Here is a 16571-nt window from a genome sequence, read left to right on the forward strand (position 1 = left end):
TTTGCCATTACATTTCTCTGTCCTCTAATGTGATCGCACATCAAAGGACAGAGAAATAGGGTCTCCGATCACACCTGATACTTACCAGTTTCTCCCGGTGTCCCTCCATCCTCCTGTTTCCCCGCACGGCCGCTGGCGACTTCTTCCAGTACGAAAATGGCAGGCATATGTGCAGTGCTCCCACCAAGATCTGCTGGCTCCCGGCAACAATAGGAAAATTCTTCCTATTGGTTCATTTTGATCACTTTGATAGACCCTATCACAGTGATCAAAATAAAAAAAATAGTTAATGAACCCCTTTATCACCACCTTAGTTAGAAAAAAATAATAAAATAAAGAAAATATATTTCCATTTTCCCATTAGTGTTACAGATGGGCTAAAGCGAGTTGGGCTAAAGTTAGAGTTAGGGTTGGGGCTAAAATTAGTGATAGGGTTGGGGCTAAAGTTAGGATTAGGAAAGGCATTGCTAGGTCCTGGAAGCGAGAAATGCCTTAATGTGGCTTGCAGGTACACATGAATTGTCCAATTTATGCGCTAAACTTTCTCAATTTTTCATATTTCTAATGCAGTAATGCAATTCAATTTTCATGTTTTATGTTTGCATGCTATGGTGCTACAGAGTGCTGCCTTTTCTGTTTGAAAGTGTATATGAGTTGGTGATTTTAGGTTCAGCACCTGTTCACACTTAGTCTATGTTTGGATGTGACCGTCAGTTTTTTAAAATTTTTAAAGTTAGGGTTAGAGTTGGGATTAGGGTTAGGGTTGGGATCAGGGTTGGGGTTGGGATTACAGTTAGGGTGGGGATTAGGGTTAAGGTTAGGATTAGGGTTTGGATTAGGGTTAGGGTTGAGATTATGGTTAGGGTTGGGATTAGGATTAGTGTTGGGAATAGGGTTAGGTTTGTGGTTAGGGTTATGGTTGGGATTAGGTTTGGGGTGTGTTGGGATTAGGGTTAGGGGTGTGCTAAGATTAGGGTTAGGGTGTATTGGGGTTAGGGTTGTGATTAGGGTTATGGTTGGGATTAGGGGTGTGTTGGGGATAGGGTTATGGTTGGGATTAGGGTTAGGAGTGTGTTGGAGTTAGAATTGAGGGGTTCCACTGATTAGGTACATAAGGGGGGTCTCCAAATGCGTCATGGCACCACCAATGATTCCAGCCAATTTTGCGTTCAAAAAGTCAAATGGTGCTCCCTGCCTTCTGAGCTCTGCCGTGCACCCACCAGTGGTTTACCCACACAAATGGGGTATCAGCGTACTCAGGACAAATTGGACAACAACTTTTGGGGTCCAATTTCTCCTGTTACCCTTGGAAAAATAAATATTGCGTGCTAAAAAATCTTTTTTGTGGAAAAAAATGATTTTTTATTTTCACGGCACTGAGTTATAAACTTTAGTGAAACACTTGAGGGTTCAAAGGTCGCAAAACACATCTAGATAAGTTTCTTGGGGGGTCTAGTTTCCAAAATGGGGTCACTTGTGGGGGGTTTCTACTGTTTAGGCACATCAGGGGCTCTGCAAACGGAACATGATGCCCGTAGACCATTTTATCAAAGTCTGCATTCGAAAATGGTGCTCCTTCCCTTCCGAGCTCTTCCATGCGACCAAACAGTGGTACCCCCCACATATAGGGTATCAGAGTAATCAGGACAAATTGCACAACTTTTGTGGTCCAATTTCTCCTGTTAACCTTTTGAAATTCAAAATTTGAAAAGTTTTTGTGAAAAAAATATTTTTTTATTTTCACGGCTCTATGTTATAAATTTCTGTAAAGCACTTGGGGGCTCATAGTGCTCACCACACATCTAGATAAGCTCCTTGGGGGGGTCTAGTTTCCAAAATGGGATCACTTGCGGGGGGTTTCTACTGTTTAGGTATATCAGGGGCAATGCAAACACAACATGACACCCGCAGACCATTCATCAAAGTCTGCATTTTAAAACGTCACTACTTCCCTTCCGAGCCCCGATGTGTGACCAAACAGTGGTCCCCCCCACATATGGGGTATCGGCATACTCAGGACAACAACTTTTGGAGTCCAATTTCTCTTGTTACCCTTGGGAAAATAAAAAATTGTGGGCTAAAAAATCAATTTTGAGGAAGAAAAAGGATTTTTTATTTTCATGGCTTAACATTATAAACTTCTGTGAAGCACTTGGGGGTTCAAAGTGCTCACCACACATCTAGATAAGTTCCTTAAGGGGTCTAGTTTCCAAAATGGTGTCACTTGTGGGGGGTTTCCACTGTTTAGGCACATCAGGGGCTCTTAGACGTGACATGGCATCAGATCTCAATTCCAGCCAATTCTGCATTGAAAAAGTCAAACGGCGCTCCCTCCCTTCCGAGCTCTGCCGTGCACTCAAACAGTGGTTTACCCCACATATGGGGTATCGGCGTATTCAGAAGAAATTGCACAAACAATTTTGTGGTCCATTTTATTTTTTTACACTTGTGAAAATAAAAAAATTGGTTCTGAAGTAAAATGTTTGTAAAAAAAAGTTAAATGTTAATTTTTTCCTTCCACATTGCTTCAGTTCCTGTGAAGCACGTAAAAGGTTAATAAACTTCTTGAATGTGGTTTTGAGCACCTTGAGGGGTGCAGTTTTTAGAATGGTATCACTTTTGGGTATTTTCTGTCATGTACACCCCTCAAAGTGACTTTAAATATGAGATGGTCCCTGAAAAAAATGGTTTTGTAAATTTTCTTGTAAAAATGATATATCGCTGGTCAACTTTTAACCCTTATAACTTCCTAACAAAAAAAACTTTGTTTCCAATATTGTGCTGATGTAAAGTAGACATGTGGGAAATGTTATTTATTAACTATTTTGTGTGACATATCTCTCTGATTTAAGGGAATAAAAATTAAAAGCTTGAAAACTGCAAAATTTAAAAAATTTTCACCATATTTCTGTTTTTTTTCATAAATAAACGCAAGTAATACTGAAGACATTTTACAATTAGCCTGAAGTACGATATGTCACAAAAAAAAAATCTCAGAATCAGACAGATCCGTTAAGGCGTTCCAGAGTTATAACCTCATAAAATGACAGTGGTCATAATTGTAAAAATTGGCCTGGTCATTAAGCTGCAAATTGGCTCCGTCACTAAGCCAAAATAAAAAAGACAACAGTGTAAAAACAAACAACATGCAAGGCTATTTTATCCAAGAGAACTGATGGGCCACTGATTCTGTTTTTGAAGGATTTTTACAAAAAAGAAACTCATAGAAATTAATTTCTACTATATGATAGGTTTTATCTTCCCAACAACTATGAAGTCCCTCCTGGATAATCAGTACCAAAAGGATGACTACTGATGTCCAATGTAGAGTAAGTCAAAAAGGAGAAATGAAGATACATTTTAGAGTAAGGAGGTACCCACAGGATGATTTGGAAAGAACTTTAAGATCCTTAGATGCGGTGAAAAGTTGAAGAGAAATAAATACCCTTTGTCTATACATTTGGTTAATATTGTAGTCACATCCTTCGTCGATTTTGGCCAATAGTAAGAATTCTCGTCCAGAACTTGAGAAGTTTTGTGATCATCCACTTATGACATATCATTGAGCAAAATCTCTACATAGTAAAGATTTCTGATTCAACCAAATTATGGGACTTTCCCCCAGCTTATCTTGTTGCAATTATAAAATCATTATCAAGAGGTGATACCTTTAGACACTCCCATTTGGAAAAGAGTTTTAAAATAAATGGTCACTTTACATGCCACACTGATTTTACAGTCTATTTTATTATTGCCATTGCGGGCTACAATACTGTATGTGGGTGAGGCTACACAACCTCTGAAACAATGCCAGCAACAATCAAATATTAGAATGAAGAGAATTGAATATCGTGTACCTAGTCATATCTAGGACAATTAGCATAATCTGAGTAATCTCCGGTATCAAATGATCAATAGTGCACCCCATTAAAGAGTGGCATGTAACAGGGGTAGAATGTTAAAATTATGTGGATTAGAAGGTTGGGCAAGGTGAACCCAAATCATCTCAATATGGAATACAAGATGCTATCCTTTACCTACTGTTGTATCCTCTAGTATACATTTTATATATTTTCAGGTGGAATTACAATAGTAATTTTTTAAGGTAACTATGAAGGGGAATGTGGTCAAAGTGAAAAGTATAGTGCTAAAAGTCCATTTTTCTTGGACTTGATTGGTTGGTAGATAGGATTTTGTTCTGTGTTTTCTTGTCCCCCATTCTACCTTATTTTGTTTGTTCTCTTCTTTTTTTTCCCCTTTTATAATCTAATTAGTAATTACCCTTTGTCATTAAGATATAACACTTTTCAATGCTGTTTTCTTATATCTGCTTTGACACCATCGGTGGAGGAATGATGATTGGTGATTTGCTATTCAGGGCCAGCATTAGGGGCAGGCAAGCAAGACATTTGCCCCCACATCCCCAGCAAGTGGTGTGCTGCTAATAGCAGCACACCAATCAATCGCTATGGGGCCCGTGAGTCGGGGTGGCCTGGCGCTGGACACCCCTAACATCGTGCATTCAGCTGTATCAGCATCATAGATGCCAATATAGTTTGAAGCCATGCTGGAAGAGATCATTAGCTGATGCTCCCTCTCCCATCATTACCCCTTTGCATCTGACACTGCGGGTGGGATGACATCAGTTCATCAAGCGCAACGCTGCTGAGGAGACCAAAGTAGCGGGAGAATGGGGGGAGGTATGTATTTATTTCTGTGAGCACATTGTGGTGGACATAATATTGGAGGAATATGGGGCAGCATCATACTATTTGGAGCTGAATTATACTATATGGGGCTGCATTATACCATATGAGGCTGCATTACACTATATGGGGCTGCATTATACTGAGGGTGCATTGTATTATATGGGGCTGCATAATACTATATGAGGCTTCATTATACTATATGGGGGCTTCATTATACTATATGGAGCTGCATTATACTATATAGGGCGGCATTATAGTATATGAGGCTACTTTATACTGTACGGGGCTGCATTATACTATATGGGGTTGCATTATAGCCTATGGGACTGCATTATACTATATGGGGCTGCATTATACTCTATGAGGCTGCATTATATCATATGGGGGTGCATTATACCATATGTGGCTGCATTATATCACATGGGGGCTGCATTATACCATATACGACTGCATTATACTCTAAGGGAGCAGCATTATACTATATGGGGCTGCATTATACTACATAAAGTGGCATTATACTTTATGGGGCCACATTATACTTTATGGGGCTGCATTATAGTCTATGGGGTCACATTGTAGTCTATGGGGCCTAATTGTACTCTATGGGGCTGCAGTGTACACTATGGGACCGCATTGTACTCTATGGAGCCACATTGCACTCTATGGGGCCACATTGTACTCTATCAAGGACCATGAGGAGTGCATTATACTTTATGTACTATATGGGGGCTGAATTATTCTGTATGGAGGACTATGGGTGTGCATTGTACTGTATGAAGGACTATTGGGTGCATTATACTGTATGGAGGACTATGGGGAATGCATTATACTGTATGGAGGGCTATGGGAATACATTTTACTATATGCAGGGCTATGGGGAATGCATTATACTGTCTGGAGGACTAATGAAAATGCATTATATTATATGAAGAACTACGGGGTGCATTATACTATAGGGAGTGCATTGTACCATATGGAGGACTATGTGGGTGCGTTATACAATATGAGGACTATAGGAACATTATACCATATTGAAGACTATAGGCTGTGCATTATACAGTATCGAGGACTACGTCTAGTGTATTATACTATATGGAGGACTATGAGGAGTGCATTATCCCTGTATGGAGGACTATGGGGAGTGCATTATACTATACGGATGACTGTCAGGACTGTATTATACTATGTGGAGTACTATGGGGAGTATATTATACTATATGGAGGACTATGGCATGCATTATACTAAATGAGCAAAATGCTGCCTATTTATCGAGTGATTGGATTGCTTATGCAGGAACAAAAATCATTGTTGTCAGCAGCAAATCGCCAGGTGTAAACTGCAGATGTGCTGCTGCTAACATGATATGTATAGGGACAGATTGATCTACTAGTAATCGTTCTGTCCCCATCATTCTTGCTCAGCTGGTGTAAAGAGGCTGGGAAACAAGAGACAAATGACTTCAATATTGTCGATCACACTCATTTAAGGATCTGAACTCATGTGCATGTAAATACAACCGAAATGTTTCTGTGATGGTGAAATATGTTAGTGTTTGGGGCCTCATTTTAAAGTTTTGCCCAGGGCCCCACTTTGTTTAAAACCAGCCCTGCTGTTATTTGGTTACCAGGATTGTTCTTGAGCCAATGGACTGAATTCTGTTGTCGCTGATTGGCTTTTGTAGCTTCTATGATGAAGCAAGGTCCCAACGCATTGTTATAATGGTTATGTCAGTGTTGTTAAAGGAAGCATACATAGTCCCAATTGTATTACTGACTGTTGTGACAGGTTGATTAGTTCTTTCTGACACATGATGATAAGATGTTGATCGTCACTCTCGGGCGTAGACCTGTTGTTGGATCCGTTCATGTTGCTAGAACTAAACCCTGCATTACAGATTGTTATGAGATATGCTTTTTGGAACAATAACAAACAGTAACTCTGTTCAATTCAGAATTAATATGATAGCCTTCACTACAGTTTGTAATTATTTTGTGAGTTGTCATTATTGGGGAGTTTACTCTCATGGGTATAGGGTCATCAATAGCTGCCTATAAGTGGTCAATGATATTGTTGTCATATCTCCACCCAGATGCGCTCCAGCTTTATCTGCTATAATCACCAGGTACCGCCATATTCGTCCTGAAAAGGGCGCTGTTGCTAAGGGAGATGTAGGATCCAATAGTGCAGTTACTGTCCAGCAAGGGATTAGTTTGGCTGAGAAATGTGGTTCTCCTCAGCCAGGCTAATAGGTGTGTTACTGTCCAGAAGCCCAGCAGGTGTAATCATCTCCCTGCCCTGGCCTATTGGTCAGTAGTATCACACCCTTTATACTGTATATACTGTATATTCATAGCCTCATGCTTCAGTTGCTAGACATTGTGCCTGCAAGCTCCCTGAACTCTGGTGTTTGCTTGTTCATGGATTTCTGTGCTTGACTCAGCTTGTAACTTGACCTTGTTCTATTCTGTTACTCCAATGTCCCAACTTTGTTTTCTAGAGTTGTGACTAAATAATATTAAATCTTAAATTAATATTTTTCTTTTTCTATGAGATTTTAATAAGAGACATTTAGATTATGTAGTTTTTCTACAACAGCAAATCAATGGAAGAAGTAATAGCCCATTAGCGTTCTTGGCTATATAGCCTTTCAAGTTGTTTGTTTTTATACTTTGCTTGACAAAGGCAAATTTTGGTCAGAAACATTGCCTTTTTCCAGCTTACAATAAATGTACATTACTGTATTGTTGTAAAAAAAAAATGGGACTTATTATGAGAGTCTTGCTGGAGTAGAAGACACCAAATTCAAAGCCACGGCCATGTCCTACCTTGGCTCCTCCCCAGCTCTGCCCATTTTGATGGAGTTGATTCAAACTTTTGCACAATTCCTTGTTGTGCAAAATTAGTACAACTTCTTAACACTTTTACATTTTTCTGTTGTAAAAGCTTAGATGAATCCGCTCAAATGTCTCAATTCCCTAATGAATAATCACAAGATTATATGAAATGGTCAACCACTCTATCAGAGACATCTCAATACGCTTTGTTATTTTTACACAATTCTAGAATATATAAGTAAAAAGACTTTTGACTTATGCCTATTATATTATCAGAACTAATGTGAAAACCAGTTTTCTAATTTGCTTTTAATACCGCTCATGGAGCAATTTCAGTAGAATCTGTTAAAATAATTACTATTTGAGTACATAATGTTCAGGAGTATTCTACACATAATATAGAAGAAAGTCTCCTACTTATATTTAAAGAAAATGTCTTTGTTAAATGATATTTTTAACTGTATATGTTACGTTTAAATATTTCACATTTTCTATTTTATTTTTTGTCTACAGAATTTTTTCCAGGGGATAGCAAATTAATTGGGGATGTCTTGGTCCTTGGTGGTGCCACTCTATATGGGATTTCTAGTGTGTGTCAAGAGTATATAGTTCGAAATCTCAGTCGAATTGAGTTACTAGGGATGATTGGACTCTTCGGATCTTTCTTCAGTGGAATACAGCTGTGAGTATATGGGAGTATATGGAAAAAGAAGATTTAACCTTTACTCTGGCAATAATAAGACAAGCATATTGAAAGTATGGATAAGATTTTCTTAGCATGTATAGGGAAGGGTTGGGTCACCTCTATGTATAATGCAGTACAGGACGGAATGAAAGATGCTTGCTCTCCATTCCAAAAGACAAGGATTCAGAAGAAAAGATCCCCATCTATTAACTCAAGTAATCCCTCACTGGCATATATGAGATTTGTTTCTCTAAACTAGACAACTCCTTAGTTTTTTATTGCTTAGTATTATTTAACTCACCTAAACATTTCATCTGATGTTTGAGGCCTCTCGCAATAATTTTTGGTGTTCAAGACTTCTTAGCAACCTAAAGATATTCTAAATATGTGTTCTTGATTGTATACAAAGCAGTATTTGTGTTAGGTTTTATTTACATGTCAAGTTGTCATCCGTCTGTTAAATCCAGTGATTTAAAAAAAATTGGATCTATAAGGATACGTTCCCACGGTCAGTAATCGGCAGCGCTGCCGGCTTTTGAACACATGTGATTCTGCATGTGTTCATTGAACCTTGCGGAATCATCGCATCCAATACATTGTACTGGTGACATTTATCTTGCGGAGACTCGTGTCTCTACAAGATAAATTGACATGCTGCAGTCTGGAAAGACGCGCCGCAGGTCCATCTCCTTGGGTGATCCGCAGGCTTCTCAGCACGCATAGTGGGCATGGAATTTCTTGAAATCCTATCCACTATGCTGTAACATCTGGATGCTGCAGGTTGGATGCTACGGATGTACGCAGCGTCCAACCCACAGTGTTTACTGACCATGGGAACATACCTTAACAAATAGAGCAAAAACTTCCTCATTTTGGTTCATGTTTTGTGTCCATTTTTGCTCTGTTTGAGAAAATTTTTTTACTAGAGGTGTCTCTGAACATCTCTAGTGTTCTTGAAATGCACAGGACTTTAAAAAAAAACATCTGTTAACAGATGATTATCCGTTATGATCTATTTTCAGTGATAAAAAACGGATCAAGTTGGTATCTGTTTTAGGATAGATGAAAATTTAGCTTTTTCATCCAGCTAAACACGGCTGGTGAAGATGTTTTAAGATATTTCCATCCCCATTCATATAAGTGGGTTTTCTACGGGATGCTTTTGTTTTCCTGAAACAGATCCAAAATGGAAATAACTACTGGACATATGAACATAGCCGAACTCCTTTAACCCCTTCCCGACCTTTGACGCCACGTAGGTGTCATGAAAGTCGGTGCCAATCCGACCTGTGACGCCTATGTGGCGTCATGGAATGATCGCGTCCCTGCAGATCGGGTGAAAGGGTTAACTCCAATTTCACCCTATCTGCAGGGACAGGGGGAGTGGTACTTCAGCCCAGGGGGGGTGGCTTCACCCCCCTGTGGCTACGATCACTCTGATTGGCTGTTGAAAGTGAAACAGCCAATCAGAGTGATTTGTAATATTTCACTATGAAAACTGGTGAAATATTACAATCCAGCCATGGCCGATGCTGCAATATCATCGGCCATGGCTGGAAACACTGGTCTGCCCCCCCACCGCCACCGATCTCCTCCCCAGTCCTCCATCCTGTGCTCCGCTCCCCTCCGTCGTCCTGTCTGCTCCCCCATCCTCCTGCCCGCTCCCCCCGTGCTCCGATCCCACCCCCCTGCTCCGACCACCCCCCCGTGCTCCGATCCCCCCCCCTCATACTTACCGAGCTTCCCGGTGTCCGTCCATCTTCTCCACGGGCGCCGCCATCTTCCAAAATGGCGGGCGCATGCACAGTGCGCCCGCCGAATCTGCCGGCCGGCAGATTCGTTCCAGCTACATTTTGATCACTGTGATAAAACCTATCACAGTGATCAAAATAAAAAAAATAGTAAATGACCTCCCCTTTATCACCCCCATACGTAGGGACAATAATAAAATAAAGAAAATATTTTTTTTTTCACTAGGGTTAGAACTAGGGTTAGAACTAGGGGTAGGGTTAGGGTTAGGGGTAGCGTTAGGGTTAGAGCAAGGGTTAGCATTAGAATTAGGCTATGTGCACATGGTGCGGATTTGGCTGCGGATCCGCAGCGGATTGGCCGCTGCGGATTCGTAGCAGTGTTCCATCAGGTTTACAGTACCATCCACTGTGCCTATGGTGCGGAAAATACCGCGCGGAAATGCTGCGTTGTATTTTCCACAGCATGTTAATTCTTTGTGCGGATTCCGCAGCGTTTTACACCTGTTCCTCAACAGGAATCGGCAGGTGAAATCCGCATAAAAATCACTGGAAATCCGCGGTAAATCCGCAGGTAAAACGCAGTGCCTTTTACCTGCGGACTTTTAAAAAATGGTGTGGAAAAATCTCACACGAATCCGCAACGTGGGCACATAGCCTTAGGGTTGGAATTAGAGTTAGGGTTGGAATTAGGGCTAGGGTTGGAAATAGGGTTAAGAATAGGCTTGTTGTTAGGGTTATGGTTAGGGGTGTGTTGGGGTTAGGATTAGGGTTAGGGTTGGGATTAGGGTTAGGGTTGTGGTTAGGAGTGTGTTGGGGTTAGGGTTGTGATTAGGGTTATGGCTATAGTTGGGATTAGGGTTAGGGGTGTGTTGGGGTTAGTGTTGGAGTTAGAATTGAGGGGTTTCCACTGTTTAGGCACATCAGGGGTCTCCAAACGCAACATGGCGCCACCATTGATTCCAGCCAATCTTGCGTTCAAAAAGTCAAATGGTGCTCCCTCCCTTCCGAGCCCTGACATGCGCCCAAACAGTGGTTTACCCCCACATATGGGGTACCAGCATACTCAGGACAAACTGGGCAACAATTATTGGGGTCCAATTTCTCCTGTTACCCTTGCGAAAATAAAAAATTGCTTGCTGATAAATAATTATGATTTTTTATTTTCACGGCTCTGCGTTATAAACTTCTGTGAAGCACTTGGGGGTTCAAAGTGCTCACCACACATCTAGATAAGTTCCTTGGGGGGTCTAGTTTCCAAAATGGGGTCACTTGTGGGGGTTTCTACTGTTTAGGCACATCAGGGGCTCCGCAAACGCAACATGGCAACAGCAGACCATTCCATAAAAGTCTGCATTTCAAAACATCACTACTTCCTTTCCGAGCCCCGACGTGTGTCCAAGCAGTGGTTTACACCCACATATGGGGTATCAGTGTACTCAGGAAAAACTGGGCAACAATTATTGGGGTCCAATTTCTCCTGTTACCCTTGTGAAAATAAAAAATTGCTTGCTAAAACATCATTTTTGAGGAAAGAAAAATGATTTTTTATTTTCAAGTCTCTGCGTTGTAAACTTCTGTGAAGCACTTGGGGGTTCAAAGTGCTCGCCACACATCTAGGTAAGTTCCTTGGGGGGTCTATTTTCCAAAATGGGGTCACTTGTGGGGGGTTTCTACTGTTTAGGCACATCAGGGGCTCTGCAAACGTAACATGATGCCCGCAGACCATTCCATCAAAGTCTGCATTCCAAAACGTCACTACTTCCCTTCCGAGCCCTGGCATGTGCCCAAACAGTGGTTTACCCCCACATATGGGGTATCAGCATACTCAGGAGAAACTGGACAACAACTGTTGTGGTCAAATTTCTCCTGTTACCCTTGGGAAAATTAAAAAATTCTGGGCTAAAAAAATATTTTTGAGGAAAGAAAACACATTTATTATTTTCAAGGCTCTGCGTTGTAAACTTCTGTGAAGCACTTGGGGGTTCAAAGTGCTCACCACACATCTAGATAAGTTCCTTTGGGGGTCTAGTTTCCAAAATGGGGTCACTTTTGGGATGTTTCTACTGTTTAGGCACATCAGGGGCTCTGCAAACGCAACGTGACGCCCGCAGAGCATTCCATCAAAGTCTGCATTTCAAAACATCACTACTTCTCTTCCGAACCCCGACGTGTGCCCAAACAGTGGTTTACCCCCACATATGGGGTATCAGCGTACTCAGGAGAAACTGGACAACAACTTTTGGGGTCCAATTTCTCCTGTTATCCTTGGGAAAATAAAAAATTGTGGGCTAAAAAATCATTTTTGAGAAAAGAAAAATTATTTTTTATTTTCATGGCTCTGCGTTATAAACTTCTGTGAAGCACTTGGGGGTTCAAAGTGCTCACCACACATCTAGATTAGTTCCTTGGGAGGTCTAGTTTCCAAAATGGGGTCACTTGTGGGGGAGCTCAAATGTTTAGGCACACAGGGGCTCTCCAAACGTGACATCGTGTCCGCTAATGATTGGAGCTAATTTTCCATTCAAAAAGCCAAATGGCGTGCCTTCCCTTCCGAGCCCTGCCGTGCGCCCAAACAGTGGTTTACCCCCACATATGGGGTATCATCGTACTCAAGACAAACTGGACAACAACATTTGGGGTCTAATTTCTCCTGTTACCCTTGGGAAAATAAAAAATTCTGGGCTAAAAATCATTTTTAAGGAAAGAAAAATTATTTTTTATTTTCACGGCTCTGCGTTATAAACTTCTGTGAAGCACCTAGGGGTTTAAAGTGCTCACTATGCATCTAGATAAGTTCCTTGGGGGGGTCTATTTTCCAAAATGGGGTCACTTGTAGGGGAGCTCCAATGTTTAGGCACACAGGGACTCTCCAAACGCAACATGGTGTCTGCTAACGATTGGAGCTAACTTTCCATTCAAAAAGTCAAATGGCTCGCCTTCCCTTCCGAGCCTTGCCGTGCACCCAAACAGTGGTTTACCCCCACATATGAGGTATCGGCGTACTCAGGAGAAATTGCCCAACAAATTTTATGATCCATTTTATCCTGTTGCCCATGTGAAAATGAAAAAATTGAGGCTGAAAGAATTTTTGTGTATAAAAAAAGTACTTTTTCATTTTTACGGATCAATTTGTGAAGCACCTGAGGATTTAAAGTGCTCACTATGCTTCTAGATAAGTTCCTTGGGGGTCTAGTTTCCAAAATGGGGTCACTTGTGGGGGAGCTCCAATGTTTAGGCACACGGGGGCTCTCCAAACGCGACATGGTGTCCGCTAAAGATTGGAGCCAATTTTTCATTCAAAAAGTCAAATGGCGCTCCTTCCCTTCCGAGCCCTGCCGTGCGCCCAAACAGTGGTTTACCCCCACATATGAGGTATCAGCGTACTCAGGACAAATTGGACAACATCGTTCGTGGTCCAGTTTCTCCTTTTACCCTTGGGAAAATAAAAAAATTGTTGTGACTAAAAAGTTAAATGTTCATTTTTTCCTTCCATGTTGCTTCTGCTGCTGTGAAACACCTGAAGGGTTAATAAACTTCTTGAATGTGGTTTTGAGCACCTTGAGGGGTGCAGTTTTTAGAATGGTGTCACTTTTGGGTATTTTCAGCCATATAGAACCCTCAAACTGACTTCAAATGTGAGGTGGTTCCTAAAAAAAATGGTTTTGTAAATTTGGTTGTAAAAATGAGAAATCACTGGTCAAATTTTAACCCTTGTAACTTCCTAGCAAAAAACAATTGTTTCCAAAATTGTGCTGATGTAAAGTAGACATGTGGGAAATGTTATTTATTAACTATTTTGTGTCACATAACTCTCTGGTTTAACAGAATAAAAATTCAAAATGTGAAAATTGCGAAATTTTCAAAATTTTCGCCATATTTCCGTTTTTTTCACAAATAAACTCAGAAATTATCGACCTAAATCTACCACTAACATGAAGCCCAATATGTCACGAAAAAACAATTACCTCATAAAGGGACACTGGTCAGAATTTCAAAAAACGGCCAGGTCATTAAGGTCAAAATAGGCTGGGTCATGAAGGGGTTAAAGAAGCACTCCTCCCATCCAAAATTTTATCCTCTTAATATATTACAATCCTCATACTATATAGCACTGTGTACTTACAATTGTTCATTTTTCCTTTCAACCCATCTAATTCTTCTCTTTTCTCTGCTCAATGTAGAAGCAGGAAGTCTCTTGTCCCTGCTATTATCATTACCCTCTTCAACTCCTGCCAGGGACTTTTGCAATGACTTATTACTCTTACAGGAAAACTGACCTCCTGTTTCTACATAGAGCTTAGGAGTCAGCTAGTCAGTTTTAATCACGTGATGTCATAGACTTAATAGAAAGAAAACTTATCTGTGTAAAAGGGTAAAATGAGCAATTCTGCTGACAGATTAACTTTAACTTAAATTATTTGCTAAATTTATTGGACTAGGAGTTTCAAACATATCCACTCCACATGGGGGTGTCAAGGGGGCAGAATTAATTCTACCTGGAATTTTAAGTCATATTGAGCTAATAATTACTGGACATTTGCTGAATAAATAATCCTATATGCCAACTGCTCATTATGACAAGTTTAAAAGTAGAAAATAATGATGCCTGAGCTCAATATTTCCCATTTCAAGTTTGTGTAATTAGCTAAACCTTTCTAAGATTTATGTGGCTTCCTTGTTGTTAATAGACCCACATACCGGCACTGGCATGAAAGTGTCATGCTTTTGCATATTTTTAGAGTAACTCTCTGTTAGGGCTAGCGGAACGCACCAAATAATTAGAGAAAAGGAATAAGGTGCGTTCGCAGCCCGGGGTCCACCGTGCAGAGATGGAACCTGCTGCTAAGCAATGACGGACTATATGGCGGTACAATGAGGATACACACGGGTTAGCTTCACCCTGTGTGAAAGAAGCGAACCCTGTAGTGTCACAGGGCCGCAGTACCGCACGTAACAAAACTAATAATTAAATAGCACGAGAGTGCATGCGATGCCGCACTGGCGGACGCCACTAATCACCCAGACTTGGGTTTGGAAAGTGCGGTGATAGCGCACGATGCCGCACTGGCGGTCACAGCAATAGACGCTGTTTGTGTACCAGTGTTGGTTACAAGTCGGGCGCTAGATTACAATCATCCTCCTTACGCGAGCATTCAAACACAAGGGAGGGAATGATTTAAAGAGCGACTTTCACTCACAACACACACACATATACAAGTGTATTCTAGCACATGGTAGTGCGGCCATGCGAACCTTTTATAGCTGCAGCATGTACAGGACCTTCCCAGAAGGACCAATTGGAGGCTTCCACAGAAGTTGAGCACCTTCAGGACCTTCCTGGAGGACCAATGGGATCTGCTGCAGTATCTGAGCATGTGACCCTCGATCTCCAACGGGAGATCTTGCCCTGGGCATGCTCAGAAGGGGAAAAGCAGAACTTAGTCCCAAAAGCATCTGCTCGCCGCTGCCCAGCACTAGCTTCAATGGCAGAAGCTGGAAAAGCAGCAGTAACCCTTTGCACAGAGTGAGACTGAGCAAGACGCTGGGACCGACGTCTCCGCTGAGCAGGCTCCACTGTGGCTGATGCAGAATGAGAGACTGCAGCAGACATGGTTCGAGATTCCCCCTGTGCAGCGGTGGGAACTCGACTCCTAACACTCTCCATAACGAAATAGAATTCTGTTGTAAGGAATCTGTCTCACTTAGATTACATTTTATGATCCACAAAAATTATTTTTGTTACTGTAGTCTTGTATCTTCGTAGTCTTGTATCTTCTAAAATGGAAATCCCAGTAAAGGTTCAATGCATCAGAGATTATTCTGTCGTTAAAATTCTTTATACAAATTATAATTAGATCAATATTACTAGTATTACTAGAGACATTATAAGACTACCTGTATTATAGCGATATAAAGCCACAGTTATACAATGATTGGTACCCAAATTACTCTTATAATTATTTATCCCTCTTCAAGTTTACAATCTACTTTTCTGTTTTAGATATAAATGTATGTAGATATAGATATATTCAACTCTAGTAATTTAATTTGTATTGCTTATATTCAGTAGCTTCAACATCCTCTATACAGGTAGTCCTCGACTTACGACGTTGATCCGTTCTTACACGGCGTCGTAAACCGAATTTCGATGTAAGTCGGACCATACATTCATACAGTACTGTACCATAATAACAGTACAGTACTGCAAACACTTAGCCTATCCAAACACCTATCCTAACACAGTACCCTACATAATTAGGGTGTTATGGCGTGCAGGAGACTCGTTTTCCTCGTGTAACCGGGTACAGTGTACAGTACTGGACTCTATTCTTCTGCCACTGCACGTAGTTGCATGTAGTTCGACTTACGACGCAAACCGTGTAAGTCGGAACGAGGCCTCGTATAAAGCGTTGTAACCACGAAACGATGTAACTCGAGACCGTTGTAACCCGAGGACTAACTGTATATTACTTTGGTGATGTATCTCTACTTTACCTATTGGTAGTTTTTTCATTAATTCATACATTTTCTAATACTCTATCTGTAATATTATCAACCACTATTTTTATGAAAATAGATGAACACAATGTA

At 40.9% G+C, this 16571-nt stretch overlaps 1 protein-coding gene across 1 annotated transcript in view; it reads left to right on the forward strand.

The window, feature by feature from the left end:
* SLC35F1 (solute carrier family 35 member F1) overlaps positions 1-16571 on the forward strand; it is a 642523-nt gene that overhangs the window by 548273 nt on the left and 77679 nt on the right. The window contains exon 5 of the mRNA XM_077292852.1: positions 8058-8226. Within this exon, the coding sequence (XP_077148967.1) occupies positions 8058-8226 (169 nt within the window). The remainder of the gene's footprint in view (positions 1-8057; positions 8227-16571) is intronic.

The sequence above is a fragment of the Ranitomeya variabilis genome, chromosome 2 (assembly GCF_051348905.1).
Source record: "Ranitomeya variabilis isolate aRanVar5 chromosome 2, aRanVar5.hap1, whole genome shotgun sequence".
NCBI lineage: Eukaryota > Metazoa > Chordata > Amphibia > Anura > Dendrobatidae > Ranitomeya > Ranitomeya variabilis.